This window comes from Tachypleus tridentatus, chromosome 4 (assembly GCF_004210375.1).
Source record: "Tachypleus tridentatus isolate NWPU-2018 chromosome 4, ASM421037v1, whole genome shotgun sequence".
Taxonomy (NCBI): Eukaryota; Metazoa; Arthropoda; class Merostomata; order Xiphosura; family Limulidae; genus Tachypleus; species Tachypleus tridentatus.
In genome coordinates, this window is record NC_134828.1 from 78,277,460 (window position 1) to 78,294,062 (window position 16,603).

At 33.0% G+C, this 16,603-nt stretch overlaps 1 protein-coding gene across 1 annotated transcript in view; it reads left to right on the top strand.

Moving 5' to 3' along the window:
• Positions 1–2,521: 2,521 nt before the first annotated feature.
• Positions 2,522–16,603, top strand: part of LOC143249506 (protein Wnt-4-like) — a 58,365-nt gene continuing 44,283 nt past the window's right edge. The window contains exon 1 of the mRNA XM_076499470.1: positions 2,522–3,320. Coding sequence (XP_076355585.1) covers positions 3,232–3,320 — 89 coding nt within the window. The 5' untranslated portion in view covers positions 2,522–3,231. The remainder of the gene's footprint in view (positions 3,321–16,603) is intronic.

Consider the following 16,603-nt stretch of genomic DNA (forward strand, 5'->3'; position numbering starts at 1 on the left):
ATTTTCCCTTTCTGGAGAGGCGAGTTTCAACTTTAACAGTTGGTATGTAAAAGCTCCTTTGCAAAAACGAAATATAATTAAACTTTACCAATGTACGAATTGCACTGCGTACAGCATACTTTAACAATCTAGAATGACTTATTGCGAGTTTTGTATTATAATATTCATTTTTGTTTTAAAGCTAAACAGAAACTATGTTACCTGAACAAATTTAAGTAATATACAATTTTATCATTTAATATCTCTGATAAATGAGAGTCTTGGTTGATGTACGAAATCTCTATTAAATAACAACACTAGACTACAAAGAATGCCTATTAAACAACGTCTTATCACGGGTGAAACTCTCTTAGTTCAACATTTTGGTTTGGTTATTCAGAATCCAAAAATACAAAAAAAAATGATATTTCAAAGGTAGAAATATTGAAGAGATTATCACCAGAATTAAAACACTATTGAAATATCTTCAGACTTTACCGTTTGATTCTCACGAAATATTAAACAAAGAAATATTTATGAAAGTAATTATTAGCTTAGAAGAAACTTATCCTGATCCACATAACCCGTTGAATCAAATAAAACTCATATAATAATCAGGCTACTTTTAACATATAAAGCAAAAAAAAAAAAAGAAGAATCATATAACATTTTTCTACTTTGCAGTTTCTTTTTTGTTTTAATTCTTAGTAAGAATTAGTAGGAAGTATCTGTATAATTCGTTTCCTACAGCAGTGGGTATGCACTGTCTGTCAGAAACTTAATCTATTTTCCAAGTCTCACATGTGAAATAAAATTACATATAAAAACTTACAAATCTAACATAAAGTCAGGAACACACATAAGTGTCCAAGTCCAGTAAGTTCTGCCCCCCAGTGGCTCAGTGGCATGCCTGCGAACTTACAACGCTAAAATCCGGGTTTCGATTCCCGTGGTGGGCAGAGCACAGGTAGCTCATTGTGTAGCTTTGTGCTTAATTCAAAAACAACAACAACAACCAGTAAGTTCTATTCATAAAACTACCGATCAACATTGGCTGTTTACTGTGATTGGTTGTTGCTTTGAACGAATGAAACTTAATAGTAGAGAAAGATGAAAAACTGTTATTAAAAACAGACACTAGGAGATAAAGTAAACGCATCTCTTAAACTAGTAATTTTAGTCTCCATAATTGGCATTTCTCTATGAACAACATAATGCAGTCGAAGTTGCTTTGTTCAATAATATACTACTATTAGAATAAGCAAATTTGAATGTACCTCTAAACGTTAAAGTTGTAGTACGTCAATCAACCTCTTTCTTGATGTTGAAACATTTGTACGAATGCTCTTAAGTTACTACATTACTGACTAATACTGATGTGCTATAGTCACCCTATGTAACCCTCACACGTGGTAAGACCCTAAACAGGAATAGCATAATTGAGGCAAACTATATTAAGAAAATGTATTTACTGTATATTTTTCTACATCAATATATGAAGCTCATGTGATATTACTATACTTGTACAATATGTAACTGTTGTTTCAGATAATAAATTTTGTTTCTTAGGTTCATTCTTCTCATTCATACGAACTACGCGATCCATAAAGAAAATAAATTTAAACTGGTTTTGACAAGATTTATTGTCAGTGTCATACCAAGATTCAAGCTCAAACTGGTTTAAGTCAAATTGAAATTCCCTGGCCGTATAGATAAGAGGCAGGGACAATGAGAGGGAATAAAAAAAGTGAACGCTGTTGTAACTCTAGGTTATAAACAATCATTATCACCAACGAGATGATATTAAAATAAAGAATAGAAACCAAACAGTTGGAGAAAATACTTTGTCAGCGTTTAAGTCATTAATGACAGTAAATATATCTACAGATATGTATACATTTCATCGAAATTAACTTAATGAATATACAGGTAGTCGAAAATAGCTATAAATATTTAAACGTTAAAAGAGAATTGGCAAAATAGTGTTAAGATAAAATCTAACGAGCTTACAAAGCTATTGGATTGTTTGACATATATGTTTGAACACGACCTTCTTAGTTCTGTTATATATTAGTATGTCCAAAATACATTTACCAAGATTATAAATAATATATAAATGTTATTTGTCTTACGCTACTGTATGTAACATTTACCACATAATTACAGTAATGTAATGAGATGCTTTCTCTTTTATTCCATCAAAACGTAAAGTTATTTGTATTCAAGTTAGAGTTGCAGATTTTTTTATTTTTCTTAGATTTATTTTATTAGATTTTATGAATGACGTTCATTTTAAACCGACCACACTTAGGGGGAAAACGACTAATTTACAGTAGTAGAAAGGAGGTGCACCATAAAAGTCGTTCTAAATAAGAAAATATAGCTTTTACTATTGGCCGGGACCAGCCTTTTTGATACAAAAACATCCGCACTATAAACAATGCTTAAACTTGACAGTTGCCTGGGTGACAAACGCGCGAACTCCTATTGGTTACATAAAGCAGCTGGAGGTTATCGCGAGCATCCGTTGCGCGAGCAGAACTCTGAGAGCCACAATAAATCCACATGGTGGCTGAAAACTATGGTGAGCGGTTAGTTGAGCTAATCTACTTCGACATCGGATCATAAGAGTGAACGGCAAGTAGAGCTAATCACTTCGACATCGGATCATAATAGTGAACGGCTAATATAGTTAATCTACTTCGACATCGGATCATGAGAGTGAACGGCTAGTAGAGCTATTCTACTTTAGCATAGGATCATAATATTTCAATACAAAACTTCACAGCTTGGTCGAAAAGAATTTTGTTAAATTTATTTGGTTGTGAATTAAACATGTTGCGATAGAGCTACTGCAAAATGCAAATTATTGTTTAGAAATATCAAGTTTTTCTGCCGATATTTGAACAAAAGTACAGCCAAGTAAAATGCAATCGAATTTCCATAAAGATGGAAAAGAAAGCAGAAATGCAATAGTGTCTTTCCCGCACAATTCATATTTTATTAATTTTTAAATATTTACATTAAAAATAACAAAACTATCTTCTTTGACAGAACATCCAGTCCTGTCTGATTTTTACTGCTAATGTTCCTTGATAAAAGTGAAACATAGGGCGGGAACGAGAACCGGAGAACTGTCAGACTTTTATCTTTAACACATATTTACTGTCAGCATTTTAGTTATGCAGATAAGTGTAAGTGTGTTGTGGACAAAAGACGTTTGCTAAATCAGAGAGATTTCTGTACTTGGTCATGACTCCTGAAGACAAGACCTGGCGGCTAAACATGTTGGTGTTGATGTTCTCTTTGACTCTGATCAGCGACGTCCAAGCTACTTGGTGGTACGTATACCTTCAGCTGGCTTAGCATCTGATTTTCGTACATGAAAACTTTATTGATGTATAAAACCAATACTCTTGTATTAATAAACTTACTTTAGTATTGAGGAGACGGTTTCGAACAAAATACCAAAAACTAAATGTATTTAACATTTAAATTGTTTCATTTACTTAATTTTTTCTTTAATTTAATTTATATGTATCCTTATTCATTCATTTATCTCTCTAAGACCTTTATGGTTATTTGCTGACATTTATACAGACTCGAGAGAATTATTAATTTATGATCAAAATATTTGAAGTTATCTATTAAATATTATTCAAGTTATCGAATATTTATTAAATTAATATCACCCAGACATTTACTGTTATCTATCAACAGGAAGAATTGAAGAATATTTTTATTTATGTCACTAAAACCCTTCATAAGTTTTGTGTATTGAATACATTTTCTGCCAAAAAATATTTTTCAAACTCTGTATCGAAAGTAACTGTCACTATTGTGTACTGACTGTTATTTAAATCCTAAACTATTTTTATCGACTCTGTTGATCTTTAGTGGTGAAACTAAACATCATGGGACACTTGGAGCAAAATTACACCACTGATAACGAGTGTGAGGCTCCAAGAGGCTGGAGGGCGTCCCATGGACTCGATTCAACCAGTTGATTGATTCCTTTAAACATTTGGTTTTTAATTACTTCCAGTTTCTTGGAAGAACGTTTGGTATTACCTGTAAACCTTCGAATTTCTCTCTACTAAATTGTGTTCAATGCTTTAACATAATATATTTATGATTATTGCATTTCTTGATGAGTCATCAAAGATATCTTTCTTGGCTTTATCAGAATGCCACAGTAAGCTGATTACTTACGTCTGAACTAGTCTTTAATTAGGGTTAAAAGGCTATTAAAGTTACACAATTAATATAATATGGTTCGATCATGTAGCTTTTATCAATGAATATTTAAAATAGGATAAGTTCAGATCTTGTTCAGAGAGTTGTAGCAGAGTACTAAACTACCAGCTTTACATCAGGGGAAGATGTACACTCTTTAAGTTAGCCAAAAGTAAAAGTCATGCACATGTATGTATACGTGCTTCCTTATAGCAAAGCCACATCGGGCTATCTGCTGAGTCCACCGAGGGGTATCGAACCTCTGATTTTAGCGTTGTAAGTCCGTAGACTTACTGCTGTACCAGCGGGGTACGTCGTGGACATTTAAAATTGCAATGAAGTATAACGTTAGACGACAGTCGCCTTTGTTATTCGATTACTAATTTCGTTTTTTACGCATGATACCTTATGCTCAAAACAACAAATCACCAGCTTTTAAATTGTAAACAAGACAATAAACACCGCGAATCACTAGCTGCTAAGCTGTAATCATGACAGTAAACACTACAAATCCCCGGCTGCTAAACTGTAATCACAACTAATCGTATACATGAACAATTAATTGTGTTATTTGAAAATGTAATGTAGAATCCCCAAATTCTTTAGTTTACAAGTGCGATATAGAATTACGTTAATATTTAAACCATTTTCTTATTACTTTTAGTCAGCTCTTTATGGATGTTAAAGCAGAAGCAAGAGTTAAAACAACTTTTACCTGTTATTATGATATTGAACGAAAAGGTCTTGAGTTTAACTGAGTCTGACAAAACACAGGTCTTGACATTATTCCAGAAAGTTCCAGGTAACGGACTAACTACATAAATTAAAAACTGGGAACAGCAAATGCAGTCTAACATAAACCTATTCGTTATTAATTTTATTTATACAGTTATAGCTGTATAATTCATAACAATGATTACGTCTTTTAAAATACAGTAATAGCTAATGTGATTATTATATGTTAATAAATATTTCACTATAAATATCATACTTATTAGTGTCTTTGTTGTGCAATTATTAACTTAAAAATAATTTAAACTTCTCCAAGTGTAGTTTCCCGAACAATCTTATTATTGAAACATTTCACTCCAAAATGATTTGATTTAATAAACCGTTTAATGATTTTGTTTACATTTGGAAGACACAACGAGACCCAGTTTATTAAATTAAAGGCTCAAATGGAAATGAAGTAGTTAAAAAATGTTATTTATTGTAGTTTCTTTCGAGAGGTTTAAGTTGAAATACATGGCTCCTACTACTTTCCAAGTAACACATTTAGATTACATATCCATTCACGACTGGATACGAGCCAAAATCTAGCTTTAACTGTGAGAACAATAATATGAAAATAAATACTGTTTTGCATCATCCATTACAAACATGCAAGATATTTGCTGCTCTTATCATGAGACCTGAGCTCTGTCCACTACGGGTATCGAAGCTCGATTATTAGCGTCGCAAGCCATCAGTCTTACTGCTAAGTCACGGGAGAGGGAGGCTGTAAAATGAGCGTAGAAAAGGTAAAAAATATATTAATGACAATTTTATGTTATAAATGTGAATTACCAAAGAATTTCAATGGAAGACGTTAGTTACATAGATATATAATATATACAATCAGACGAACAAACCCGGTAACGATATACGTATCCAAACAATTTCAGAAGATGAAGTGTATATACTTACATACGAAGATGGAGATCGAACATGTATCGTTCCATGTGATTTCTCTGAAAGAAAAACAGTATTAAATTATTAAACAAACACAGATAGATATAAAGGTAAATGAAGAATACAAAGTGCAGAAAGAAAGCAAAAATGGAATATATATTATAAAATATCAACACGCGCAATTACGCGTTTACAGACGATATTAGCATAAAATGTGCATTTAGTTATATCGATATTTAATTTCCATTTGTTCGGAAATTACATCGACCACAGAAACGATCGTTAAGAGAATTTGAAACATCCGTATAATAACAACTAATCTTGGTTTGTAGTTGATGAAGAACGGAGTAATACGGGCGCATGACGTGAAAAGACATTACCGGAATTTATGGATGCTGCTAAGTAGGCAGGTTTACTAATTATATCATTTAACACAGCTGAACCTGGAGTAATTTGTACTTTGGTTCCTTACCGTATCTTTCTTGAAGTACATATATATATATATATATATCCCAGGGATTTAAACCTCCGTTATAGGGAATTACTATTGCAACAACAACAAAGAACAAAACGAACTACCAACATAGAACAACACAGCACGAGCTCAAGGTGTCTCATGAAGGAAATTAGAATTTGAAAGATTTCTAAAATTCAGCACACTACTTCAAGAATAATTTAACGTAAAGTAAAGAAAATGCAATAAAAATACTTATGTACTAATTGTTATAGCAAATATAATTTTTTTACTGTTGCAAAACACTTGTTGTATTTCACTGCTGTTGATATGGCTCTAGCGGTAAGAACAATTTTAATTACGAACTTGGTAAAGTTCATCCTTCAGATTCATCCAGTATTCTCGACTTCATTTTATATATATTAAAGAATAGTACTTTCTTGCAAATTTCCAACGTCTGGACTAACTAAATCATGTATTTCTGAGATTAATATATGTTAAATAACGATATATTTCACAGTAGTTTCCTTCATATATGAGAGAATAAAGTCTTCACAATACTATTTAAATTCAATCCTATTAAAATGAAAACTAGTTTAATAAAAAAACAAGGCTATTTATATTTTCCTTATTATTGTGATTAGATTGAAATATTTAATTAAAATACGTATTTCTATCTGATATCCTATACAAAGATCACATCATAAAGCAATGTGAAATTGTATAACCATATCTTCACCGAGTCGGAACAGTCAGTTCGGAAAGATCCACGATTATCATCTATAACATTCTCCCCTAGCTTTACCAAATATGTATCTTATTATTTCAATCTCTGACTCCAAGTGTTGGGAAAATATGATAAAACGTCCCTGCATAATTTGTTAGATGTATTGATAATATTTGACTTGAAATTTAAAGTTTAATATCCTGTTGGCCAAAATTTGTAATAGTTTAGCATTCCAAATGAGGAGAAACAAATTTGAACTTGTAATTAATTAAACAATCTTTAACTTGAACATTTAATTCATTTCACAACTACACAATATAAAACCCACATTCGCTTAATTTGTTAATTTATATTTTGTCTCCCAGCGCTAAAATTCGGGTCATATTTCCCGCATTAGAAAATAACCCATTCCGTAATTTTGCGACAAAATTAATATAAAAATCTGAATTGTACCGACACCAATTTTTGTCACAATTCTTATCCTAGTCAGTCAGTTGTATGAAAGTCTCTTAAATATCAAGCAATGGAAATTCTTTATTTAATAAAAAAACTTAATGTCACTAAACGCGCGGAGACTGATAAAATCTTAAAATTTATTGTTTCACGTATGAATGCAGAATGGGACACGTGTTGTCAAGCGTGTTTCTAAATGATGTGTCAAAACTAGTAAAGTATTAAATTTCTAAACCTTTCTGTTATAATGACTTTCAAACATTAAAAAAAAGTAGTTGTATCAAAATAACATAGTTGCAATCGAATAGGCTATAGAGATGTTTCCTAGTTTATCATTTCCTTTTCTTTCTTTAACTCATAACATCATCTGACAGTAAACTGGTTTGGTGAATCCTAAGGATTGTAGCTCATTACAGTATAAGTAAGAAAATGTTTACATATACAAAAAGTAAAATACGATTTGGTATTGTTTGTTTGTTTTTTAATTTCGCGCAAATCGTTCCTAATTTAGCAGAGTAAGACTAGAGGGAAGGCAGCTAGTCAACACCACTTACCGCCAACTGTTGGGCTACTCTTTTACCAATGAATAGACTGTCACATTATAATGTCCTCACAGCTGAAAGGGCGAGCATGTTTGGTGCGATGGGGATTCGAACCCGCGACCTTCAGATTATGAGTCGAGTGCCTTAACCCACCTGGCCATGTCGGGCCTCGATTGAGTAAGACTTTTGTTTAAGTTTGAATATTACAGATGAAAATTAGGCTTACCAATCCTAAATCTTACAAAAAATCACACTGTAATATTCTCTAGACCAAAAAGCACAAAATAAAGTAAAAAAGTTTAGAAATACGTTGTTAGCATTTGAAGGCACGAAAACCTTATCGAATGTTCGTTATGTCAAAAATGTGTAAAATGTATATATGTGTATATAAAATCGAGCTATTGCATTGCGATGTTATGGTTTATATTTTAGCAAATGAATAATTAATAGTTATAATATTAATCGTTATTTATATGTTACAAAATTATGTAGTTTTGTTGCAATAATAAGGTTTAAATTAGATCAAATTTCACAAATGACATCGCTGATAAATTAATCACTAATTTATCAATATATTCCATATGAAATAGAATGGGGTACGTATAGACATTAAAACGCATTTAAATACTATGATGTTTTATTTAAAGTTAAAGACTGTTTAATGAACTACGAACAAAGATTTGTTTTGAATTTCGCACAAAGCTACTCGAGGGCTCTCTGTGCTAGCCGTCCCTAATTTAGCAGTGTAAGACTAGAGGGAAGGCAGCTAGTCATCACCACCCATCACTAACTCTTGGGCTACTCTTTTATCAATGAATAACGTCCCCAAGGTTAAAAGACCGAGCATGTATAGAGTGACGGGGGTTCGAACCGACGACCCGCAGATTACCAGTCGATTGCCTTAATCACGTGACCATACCGGGCCGAGAACAAAGAAGAGAAAGTGATAACAATATGAGGTTTTTCCGCAAATTAGGAATTAAAATATTTGAATGTAATCATTTTCTAGAATAATTTCTAAACTACTCAAGAGCTATCTGTCCCTAATGTTGAAGTGATAGTCTAAAGGGAAACAGATAACCAAAAGTACTTGTCCTCAAGGTAACGATTTTATTTTTATTTTTTACGGTAATGGACGTCAACTTTGAACTCGCTGATTTATCGTCCGGTACGCTACCCATTGGCCAACTTTCGTCTAATATGATCCATCTATGAATTTTAACCTCATAAATAGTCCACATAGATGGACACAATAGATAGCCCACATAAATAGATGGGCTATCTATTGTGTCCGCTGTGGAGAATCGAACTGCGGATTTTAGCGTTGTAAGTCCGTGAACTTACTGACCCATCGGGGATCTGCTCGCTCATACCCATTGTTTTGTATGTAAATAACAAAGTGGAAAACACAACATAATACATGTGCTCGCATTTTTACTAGTGAGTTAGAATTATATATTTTTTTGTAAATAATGTTGAAAACCCTCACTAGGAGTAATCAGTAAAGGCTTTACAGATATGTTTCTGTGCTTTTAAACTGGCTTTCGAATGTTTCTACACGCTCTAAATTCCAAAGTAGTTGGGTATACATAATAAATATATACACACTATGCACCCAGTGTTTTCAAACTTCAACTTTCGTGAATAATCGTAAATGTAAAAATATTTTTCTTTTATTTTTTTAACCTTTGTTCCACGCGTGTAGAAATATCGTTTTTTGTCTAATTTAAAGAGCGTAGGAAGAACTTTTCATATGACCCTTATCTGTCCATCTATTTATGTAGCATGTCTTTTGAAGAAGTTGAAAATTAGATAGGACAGGATTAATGGCCCGGCCTGGCCAAGTACTTATGGCACTCGACTCGTAATCGGAGGGCCGTGGGTTTGAATCCCCGTCACACCAAAAGTGCTCGCCCCTTCAGCCGTGGGGGTGTTATAATGTGACGGTCAATCCTACTGTTCACTGGCAAAAGAGTAGCCCAAGAGTTGACGGTGGGAGGTGACGACTAGCTGCCTTCTCTCTAGTCTTACACTGCTAAATTATGGATGGCTAGCGCAGATAGCCCTCGTATAGTTTTGCGCGAAATTCAAAACCAACCAAACCAAATCTTTGTTCATAATTCATTGAACAGTCTTTAACTTTAAATAAAACATTATACTATTTAAACGCGTTTTAATGTCTATACGTATCCCACTTTATTTCATTTGGAATAAACACAACTCACTGGACAAGTGTTTTAGTCAACTAAATTTACGATTTATACTTTTATACAAATATAGCTTCGCAGGACTACAGTGGATATTTCACGAAAAGTTTTTTCACTGTATATATGGGGGCTCAATAGGTAAAATCAAGGGGAAGATCTTAATTTATACATCTGTGGCGAACTTTTGTGATCATTTTAAGCAACTTCGAGTCTCTAAAGATTGAACATTTTTATCACTTTTAAGCTCTACATGTGATTCGACTGGTTTTTCTTATTTCTTGACATTAAGTCATATACGTGCGCTGAGCAGTGTTGAAGTGTCTGCTGTTGAGCACTGAGTTATATAACTGCGCAATCCATGCATAACTGCACGCTACAATTTAACTTATGAGAGCGGTGTGCCACTGTTAACATTTCTCTGTTTAAAAACAGGTATTAAAGAATGATTGATTATTGTCAATAGAAAACACGCCAGGTACCCCACAGCTTGTGATTGTTTTTTCAGAATACAGTTAGTCACCCCTACGAGAGAACCACTTATATACTTACTGGGAATGAAAGCTAACAGATGTAGAGTTGGTATATGTGTCTTCATTAAACAAATGGACACAGTTTGTAGGTAAATTATAAGAAGTTTATAAAGTACCATGGTCTTTGTTCAGTGTGGAATTTCACAATTTAGCTTTCCTCCTCCGAGTCTCAACAGCAAATCATTAGGCTTATAACAACAACATTCTGGTTCCTGTACCTGTAGTGGACAAAGAAGAGATAGCACATTCTGTAGCCTTGTGCTTTATAATAAATACTATAATAGCAATGAATGGCCATCAAAAATATCCACAATGGAATTGGCAGCATACTTGTTTAGTTGACTGTTTGTAATAGCTATAAAATGTTTTACAATATTAATCTATTTAGACAGCTAAACTATGAAAGGGAATGTATATCATACATTCAGGTAAATGCTATTATTTCCTGAATGTATGCGTGAGATATTTCACAAACAGTTTATACTGAATATTTCTAAAGATTGCCTCGTTATTCATGTTTTACTTCTATATAACGCATATGGTGATTTTTTTACCTCATCAAGCTATGATATGTGCTATTTACAGAAAACCAAAGCAGTAATAATATAGGTTTGCGAATTTAAGCTGCATAAATTCGTTTTGGTTTTAATAACGGATCTTTCACAATTAGACTACCCAAGATTTCGAAAATAAGACTAATTTTTTTTCTATAACTTAAGAAATTTTTACAAATCGGAAAGAAAACACTCATATTTAGATCAAACGAATATAGATCCTCATTATTGTTAACTTCTTGTGGAATTTACGTCTTTTAGTTTCAAACTATCAAACTAAGTGTTGTGGTCTTTCTTTCATGTATTGCGTCCAGAGCATCTCATTTCAATGACCACCAGTAAAAAGCTGATGTTTCCACCTTCCCTGATAATTCTCTTCATCTTCCAGATCTCTTGATGAAACGTTTTCTCTTATTAGTCGATGACGGCACTGAGATTTTCAGGCAAATAGTCAATATGTGAGTGTAAAAATGAACTTTCAGGTTCATATTACGACCCAACTCTTTGAATTTATCGAGGATGTTATTTGTAATATTTCTGTAACTTGGATCCTTGTTGTTTCCTAAAAAATTGTCAATAACGTTTTTAAGGACAGTCCTCGCTTCTTTATCAACTTTCTTCATTATTCTTTCGAACTGTCTGTTCACAAATTTACCACAAATATAACAGAATATGTCTGGATCATTTACACAACTTCTTGTTGCCATAGCGATGAATATATTATACTGAAAAGAAAGAAATAATGTCCAAGTGTACGCACAAACAAATACTATCCAGAAATGACACGTCGTGCAGCCTGTTAACCGTTTATAAATTAGTGGTGTGTTTCTCGTGGGCTCTAGAGCGATCGATAAGAAATGTCGCAATTAATATAGAGAAATCTATAGCCAACAGTTGTCAGCCAATTAAGCATAACAAAATGTGACCCGATTTGAATTAAGATAATTCACTTATGTAAAACTACATATGATGTTTTGTGAACAATTTGTACATAATACAGAAAAATAGATATCATTTTCGAATTCAACATACAGGTTGAATAATTTTTAAATGACATCAGAAAACAAAAATGGTTTTATTTCTAAAAATTTGCTACACTGTAATAATCTAAATTTTCTGTCTACTTTGTAACAACATTAGTTTATATATGCTGTTTCCTAATGTAATCCCGTCGCACCAAACATGCTCGGTCTTTCAGCCGTGGGGGCGTTATAATGTTTCTAGCAATCCCACTATTTGTTGGTAAAAGAGTAGCCTAAGAGTTGGCGGTGGGTGGTGATGACTAGCTGCCTTCCCTTTGGTCTTACACTGCTAAATTAGGGACGGCTAGCTCAAATAACCCTTGTGTAGCTTTGAGCGAAATTCAAAAACAAACAAACAAACTTAATTTAATAAATTATGCCAGATCTGCAGAGATTTACCATAATAAGTTTTGTCAACTTCATTAACAAAGACACGCCATTACCTTTAAACATTTTGAACAGGTTTATGAAAACTGCAAATGAACCAAACACTGAAATAAATGGTAATTAATGCAAAAGTATTACATTACTTTAATTTCTCTAATCGCGTCTTGATCTTTCACTCAGGACCAGTGTTCTAATTCATGTGATTTTAGTGTGCTGTGCAAAACTTGTTATCAGTGCGAATTATTTAACTGACTTACAGTAATGAATGATTCCTCAATGGCTCAGCGGTATGCCTCTGGACTTGCGTCGCTTTGTGGTTAATTCCAAACAATTATCACTGAGTATCATATTTAATCAAAACAACTTTCACTTTTACTCCCAAAACTGACTAAAACTGTACGTTTATACATATACAAAGCACCAAAATATATACTTGTTTGTCTTTTTGTTCCTTATTTAACTTCTCCACGGTCACTAGGCAGCCTCACCCAAACTTTGTGGGATTATAGTATTGAACAAGGGGCATATCTATCGAAGACTCACAATGCTTTCCACAACCCATTATTATTGTTATTGAGTGTTTATTATCTTTGACATAAATTGACGTTAACTAAATCGATAGATGACACAATGTATTTATACAAAACAAAATTATTATATATAAAGCACCAAAAATCTGTTTTTCTGTCTGTTTGTCCATTATCTAACTAGTCTTAAATCGCTGGGTCATACTAAGCCAAAATATGTGGGTTGATAGCTAGGAACAAGGGACATGTTAATGGGAAATTCACAATCCCTCCACTTCCCCTTTATTGCTGTTATTCAGCATTTTTTACTTTTGATGTAAATTAGCGTTAACTACATTCACTAATGGTGTCACGAGCTTACACACACACATACACAAAACTATATTAGATTTTGTATAATGAGATCAATAACCGTTAGTTAATTAATCACATGAAGACAAAATTAGCAGAATGTTTCATCATTACCCTAAAGAGTTCCCACTGTACTTCCTTCTTCGACTACAAAGAAACAGTACTTATATATATATATAAACACTATTTCTTTGTAGTTTCAAAAACAGTCAACTTTGTGAAGTTACACCCTAAGGGTGTCAGAATATCCAAACGAGCTTTGAAGTTCTTTTATTCACGGAAATCAGAAATAGGAAATAAAGGAAATTGCAAGAAATGGCAAAAGAAACCGCTTCTAGACAAAGTCAAGAGAGGAAAGGAATAGCTAGAAGAAGAGCTCAAGAGACACCTGATGAAACTGCTGCCACACAAGAAGGAAATCGTGGCAAAATGACAAAAAGAAAAGCGAAATAAATAGTTGCAGAAATTGCTGCTAGAAGAGAACAAGATAGAGAATATCAAACTCAAAGAAGGGTTGTTATTGGTCAATGTGTTCAAATCATTTTATGATTATGATCCAAATAATGGTTATGAATCATACTCTGCATATGTTGTTGGAAGAAGATCAACAAAATGCGATTTTTGCAGGATAAAAATCACTGTGTTGTGATAATGACAAAGTGGAATTGAATTGAAACCATTGAGAGCACCACCACCACATTTTAATGCACTCCTTTAGAGGAATACTGAAAAATCTAAAACATCTCCACCCATACACAAAACAAAAATTTGTGTGTTTGTCTGTCCATTACCTTACTACTTCTTGGTCGCTGGGCTAACGTCAACCAAACTTCATGAAATGATAGTTTGGAACTAAAGGTAGGTTAATTGTGAGTGAACAACATCTCCATCTCTAATACTGGTGTTATCAAGCATTTGTATTCGACGTCAGTTAAAATTAATTACGTTCACAGATGGCGACACATTTTTACAGAAAAATATTTACTAAATTTTGTTATAATACAAGTTCCCCGCTGGAATAGCGGTAAGTCTACGGATTTACAACGCTAAAATCAGGGGTTTGATTCCCCTCAGTGGACACAGCAGGTTGCACGATGTGACTTTGCTATAAGAAAACACAAGCACTATGACAGAACAGTGTGGAAGAGGGCACACAAATGTCTCATATATCTCAGAACGTGTGTTAGGATTTTCTATGGAGGAATGCAGTGAACGGCAATAATTCATAAACTGAGCTGGAGTTTATATTCCCACAGTTACAATTAAGCTGAAATGGGCGTTCTTAGAGTTATGCGCATTTCCTACTTTGACCCATCAATTTCAGCTCCTAAGCCACTTTTGCTGCTAGTGAGCACAATTAATTAATCACTTGAATTACTTTGGAAGGATATTAAGAACTGGGAGTTTAAAGCAGATAAATCACAATCACCTCCTTTATTTTGGCTGCTACCTCTTCCTTCAAAGTGACCCTAATCATCCTTCAGTGTGTACCAAGTTTTAAGTATATATATAGTGAGTTCTTAAACCTTATACAATACCTTTGGTGAGATAATAATAAAAACTGTAATGAAATGTTATGTTATAAGTACGTTGTGTAAAAGTTAGGATTTGTATGTTACCATAGCATCCACCTCATATTTTTCCATTTCGTAAGCCGAACAAAGGACGAGTACCTCAACTTGTTCGTTTATAAAACGAACCAGGAGGAACCATAAATAAAAATATATTAATTTGGCCTTATTTAATTAATGAAGAATTGAATTTATGTTAGGCCTAACATAAATAGATTTAGGTGTCTGCGATTAGAAATATTTTGTATTATTCTAAAAGTCCTTTATTGGTTTGTTTGTAGTTAAGTGCAAAGCTACACAATGGGGTATCCGTGTTATGTTTCTAGCGTTGTAAATCGTTAGATATACCGTTGTGCTACCTGTAATTAAATAAGTATTGTTGCAATAAAGATATTAATTTGATCTCAAATGTTTTGCAGGTCTTTGCCAGTGAAATATCAAATGAGTATAGTCGATTTTTGTCCCCCAGTGGCACATCGGAATGTCTGCGGACTTAAACCGCTAACAACCAGATTTCGATACCCATGATGGGCAGAGCACAGATAGCCCATTGTATAGGTCTGTGCTTGACTTCAAACAAACAAACATATCGATATACCCTTGTATATCATTATTTTCTAAAATCATCCTATGCATGCTATTAATTCGTTACTTGTGAACAAATGTTGGACAACTGCATATATTTTAGTTTTACTTTGTTTATCAGATAGCCTGCACCTGTTTTTTTTTTTAAACAAAAAAACTTTTCTGCATTTAGGGTATTTTTATATGTACATTTAAATAGTATAATGAAACTAATTGCGTTACTTTAAACTCAAGAAATACATTAATATTATGATTCGTGGTTACAACCAGGAAAATGTATTCGCTTCATTACTGAAATTTCAAAGTAACGATAAGTTTTCCTTTGTTGTGATCGTATTATATAATAGTCTGAAGCACGCATACACATAAAATATGAGAGTATTTTTACGTTATCTATGTTCATTTAAATCACCTGGATGAAATGCAATTTGCTATTATATTCCAAAACGGAATTATATATCACTTTTCTTGGGAATTATTTAAAAGTATTCAATAACCATAAAATTAGAAATATAAAAGAAAGTAATTTCAGATTAATGTAGTGTCCTTTGTAAATTGACTTGGAATTCGTAACTTTGAATAATATGATAGATTATGTTAAAACAGAATTATTTTAAAAAGGTAGAATAGTGTGTGTGTTTGTGTGTATTTTTCTTATAGTAAAGCCACACTGGGCTATCTTCTGAGTCCACAGAGGGAATTGAAACCTCTGAGGTAGAATAGAAATCTTAAAAAATAAAGAAACAAGCTTAAGGTTTGCCACAGAGTGTTGACATTATTTCCTCAAACTACAAGTCCCTATTTTGA